We start from the raw sequence: 4,111 nt of genomic DNA, 5'->3' as shown, positions 1-4,111 counted from the left end.
CCCTATACTTAATTCCACAGACCCAGGTAGAATCTGCAGACCCCCTATACTAGAATCCGCAGATTCCCTTCAAAAGCTGAAGTTTTTTTTAACTTTTCCCACTTTCAGAATTATTTTGTAATAAGTGCCTAAAAATAAGGACGATATTTTTGTGTTCGTGATATAGAATTATTTTCTAATTTGTTATTATTTTGTAACATAAAATTATTTAAAATGCTTTCGAGTTGATATCAAGATCATGACATTAGATAGCCTACTAGGTAAATAAATGTACTGTGTATTTCAACACTGTATAAATTAATGTGATTGCTTATTTATACAATACACACCTCTGAATTTCTAGATGACCTCATCTCCAAATCTAATTATCGACACATGTAATGTATGGCGCTGTATTTGGTTCAAAATAGAATCCAGATCTGATTGTATAAATTCTTAAAATCGCGTGGTCATTTCTTAGGTAGAAATGATTAATCTTATAAAATTAAAGTATTTTTACGTGTCTTATCTCGTATCTTTTTTACTTTTTTCAATTTGAGTCTTCTAGAACCTAATTATAACCGTAGACTTTGTAGAACGCAGAACGCGAATTTAACCTTTGGAACTTCACTACTGGATCTTGTTCGCTGAATCGTAATCTTTCGACTTTCTTCACTGGATCGTGTTCGCTGAATCGTGATCTTTAGAAATAATGATATGCAGAAAATGTCACGTGATCTCATTTAATTTCCGTAATATTCAATCAGATCTGGATCCTATTTTGAACCAAATACAGCGCCATAATGAAAGAAGTTGTATTCCATAATATTTCTAATAATCTAACGGCTCCTTCTTTATCTTTAAAGGGTTGGTATTAAAGAACCATAAAGAAATGGTTGAGGAAGAATGGTATGAAACTACTAGAATGGTTCCAAAACACACTGAAAAAGAAAATATAGAAAAGGTCCTAAACCTTTTTATCAGACAATCTATTAAAGGAGGAAGAGTTGATTCAAACAATATTTATTCAAGTAATTACAGTTATGATTACACAAGTGAATAAATGGATGAATAATCGTGGGGTCCACTGGTATTTTCAATATAATCATTAATTCATAATAATTTAAGCCCGAAATAGCCTTTCCTATCACAGTCTCTGACAGCTCCACCTGGCGTCTGTCGACTGGCAGTTTCCAACAGAAGCCCCCAGAGGAGTAGTATATGTCTTTTCGGATATGACGCATTTCACTTCTGCGCATGCGCAGCTTTTTCAATGCATCATATCCGAAAAGACACAACTGTTAAAATGTATTATAACAGACTCCCCAAACTGTATTATAACAAACTCCTCCAAACTGTATTATAACAGACTCCATATAAATTACCCCAAACCACAGACAAGAATCACTAATAATAATACAGTAAAAAATAACCGAATTAAAAATGTCTTTAATTTTAAAACACGAACAAAAAAAAAATTCGAAGGAGACGGTTTCTTCTCTGCGCTAACATCTCTCATCCCCAAAGTGGCCAATTTTGTCTCAAACAACAAATTTCCTCCTTGTATTAAATCTTCCGTATTAAAAATATATGTTGAACAAATATGTCTTTAATTAATGTCCATCCTCCTAAAACGTATTTCGGTGCGGGAGACATTCAAAAGTCATTGGGTTCTCTTCCTGGATTCCCATGGGCAAAATATCCCGGAGAAAAACATCTCCCAGGCCACAATTATACAGGTCCAGGCACTAGGTTAGATCTGCGTTTAGACGAAAATGATATTCCCAAACCAGGGGAAGAACCCGTTAATAGAGTTGATGCAGCAGCGCTCAAACACGACATACTGTACAGAAATAAAGACGTAACATTCAGACACCATGCAGACAAACAAATGATAGACGAACTCGAAAATATTCCCAATCCCACTTTCAAAGAGAAATTACAAAGGGCTTTTATCATTAAACTCTTGAAGGCAAAATTGAAATTGGGTATGGGCATAGCAGACGAGATTCACAAAGAATTTCGAAAAAACAAACATTACCTCAAAGTCAAAGTTTTTGATAAAGATGAAATTTGGTCAGCCGATTTAATCAACATGCCAGTCGAGAGAGGGTACAAGTATTGTTTGACGGTGATCGACATATACACGAGATACGCTTGGGTCTTTCCCTTGAAAAACAAATCGGGTCTGACTGTCAAACAAGCATTCGAAACCATAATGAAACAATCCGACAGACGACCCCTAAAGTTGTGGGTTGATAAAGGAAGCGAATTCTACAACAGAAATGTGAAATCTCTGGGGTTTGAAATTTACAGCACGCATAACGAAGGTAAAGCCGTAGTGATAGAAAGATTCAACAGGACTCTTAAAAGCAAATTATTCAAGAAATTCACGGAATTGAAATCTCAAAAATGGCTTAAAGTATTACCGGTTGTTGTCGACGAATACAATAACAAAATACATTCGTCTATAGGTGTGACGCCATCCCAAGCCTCTAATAACCCGAATATCATAAAGTCCGTCAACACTCGAAACAACTTTGAAAACGAGATTAGCAATTTGAATATTAAACTCAAATTCAAAGTTGGATTTCGGGGAAGGGAGGGTTTGATTCTCCCAAATGTACAGGCCTAGGATGGAGCAGACACTTTATTTAGAAATTAGGATTAAGGGTCTTGATATTGGGTTTTCTTCTGTTCTTATTCTGATCTGAAATTAGAAAAAATAACTGGCCCGAGGGGCGAGAAGTATAGTATCTGTTATGTACTGATTGTTTTTAGTTTACTATGAACAATATTATCATTTAAGTTCTTATTTTTTGAATATGCAACTATCATTTTCTGCTTATAGACATGGGGGAATTTCTCTTGAAGGCTCTTATAGTGGGCATGAACTATCTTGCTTGCTCGATTGCTGGTTGTATTAAACGGGACAACAAGGGTGCTATGCCTACATTATGATGAATATTTAGTCCTATAGGTCTTGCTGTATTCAATGTCTCAATCCAATGGGCCTCCCTAGATTGACGGAATTTGGTAGTTTCATCTTCGGCAAGTCAATTTCTATACGCTCAATTGGGATTAGGGTGAGATCGTCTATTGAATGGTCGTCGAGGTTGAAATGATTAGAAACAGGCTTGTCTTTCTTTAATTTGATGTCTGACCTATAGGCATTAAAGCGAGTTCGTAAATTATTCTTAGTTTCTCCTACATATTGTTTGGGGCATTTCTTGCATGAAATTAAATATATTACATTCGAATGTTCACATGTTAGATGTTCCTGGATCGGGTACCTTTTATTCGTAGAGTTGCTTACAAAATAATGAGTTTATGATATAAAGGGACATGTTTTGCATCTACTGGACAAACATGGAGCACTTCTTAAACCTGGAGGTACTTCGGCATAAAGTCTGTTTTTAGCTGCTATCTGTGCTAAGGTGGAAATTTTTATGTTTCGTAAAAATCGTTTAGAGTACCCACGCTCTTTCAGTTTTGAGAAAACAATCGTACAGGCTTGGTTGAAATCAGAAGATCTTGTACAAATTCGATGAAATCGCCAAACTTGTGACTTAATTATACCAGAAAAGGTATGTTTTGGGTGAAAGGAGCTCTTGTGCAAGAGTTGATGAGTATCAGTTTCTTTGAAATACACTTTAATATCCAGTTTTTTTGTTTCTGCTATGAAATCTCCCTTAAAGACTGTGGTATCGAGAAAGTCTATGCTTTTGTCACTCACGTTTGCGGTTAGTTTGATAGAAGGATGGTGGTTGTTGAGAATTTCAAAGAATTCCCAAAACTGTTCGATAGAATAAGTCCAAACCATAAAAATGTCATCCAAAAAGCGTCCGTAAAAAAGTGGGTCAAATGGACAGAGGGGCAACACCTCACGTTCCCACTCTGCCATGAAAAGGTTTGCGTACGAAGGGGCGAATCGTTTGCCCATTGCTGTCCCTGAAGTTTGTAAATATGTTTTACCATTAAATGTGAAATCGTTTCGACTAAGACAAATCTCTAAAAGCTGTAGAATTGCATCGTCGGGTCTGTTTGGATCTGGGTTTCTATTAAAAGCTTTACGAACTGCCGTTAAACCAGTAGTGTTATCGATATTGGTATACATAGAAGAAACGTCGAT

The 4,111-nt window shown here is 36.0% G+C and overlaps 1 protein-coding gene across 1 annotated transcript in view; it reads right to left on the bottom strand.

The window, feature by feature from the left end:
* Positions 1 to 899: 899 nt before the first annotated feature.
* The window catches only part of LOTGIDRAFT_160970 (hypothetical protein), a gene marked incomplete at both ends in the record, with an annotated part of 5,493 nt that continues 2,281 nt past the window's right edge, over positions 900 to 4,111 (bottom strand). The window contains one exon of the mRNA XM_009056229.1: positions 900 to 920. Within this exon, the coding sequence (XP_009054477.1) occupies positions 900 to 920 (21 nt within the window). The remainder of the gene's footprint in view (positions 921 to 4,111) is intronic.

The sequence above is a fragment of the Lottia gigantea genome (genome assembly GCF_000327385.1).
Source record: "Lottia gigantea unplaced genomic scaffold LOTGIsca_27, whole genome shotgun sequence".
Lineage (NCBI taxonomy): Eukaryota > Metazoa > Mollusca > Gastropoda > Lottiidae > Lottia > Lottia gigantea.
This window is presented reverse-complemented; position numbering and strand designations above follow the sequence as displayed.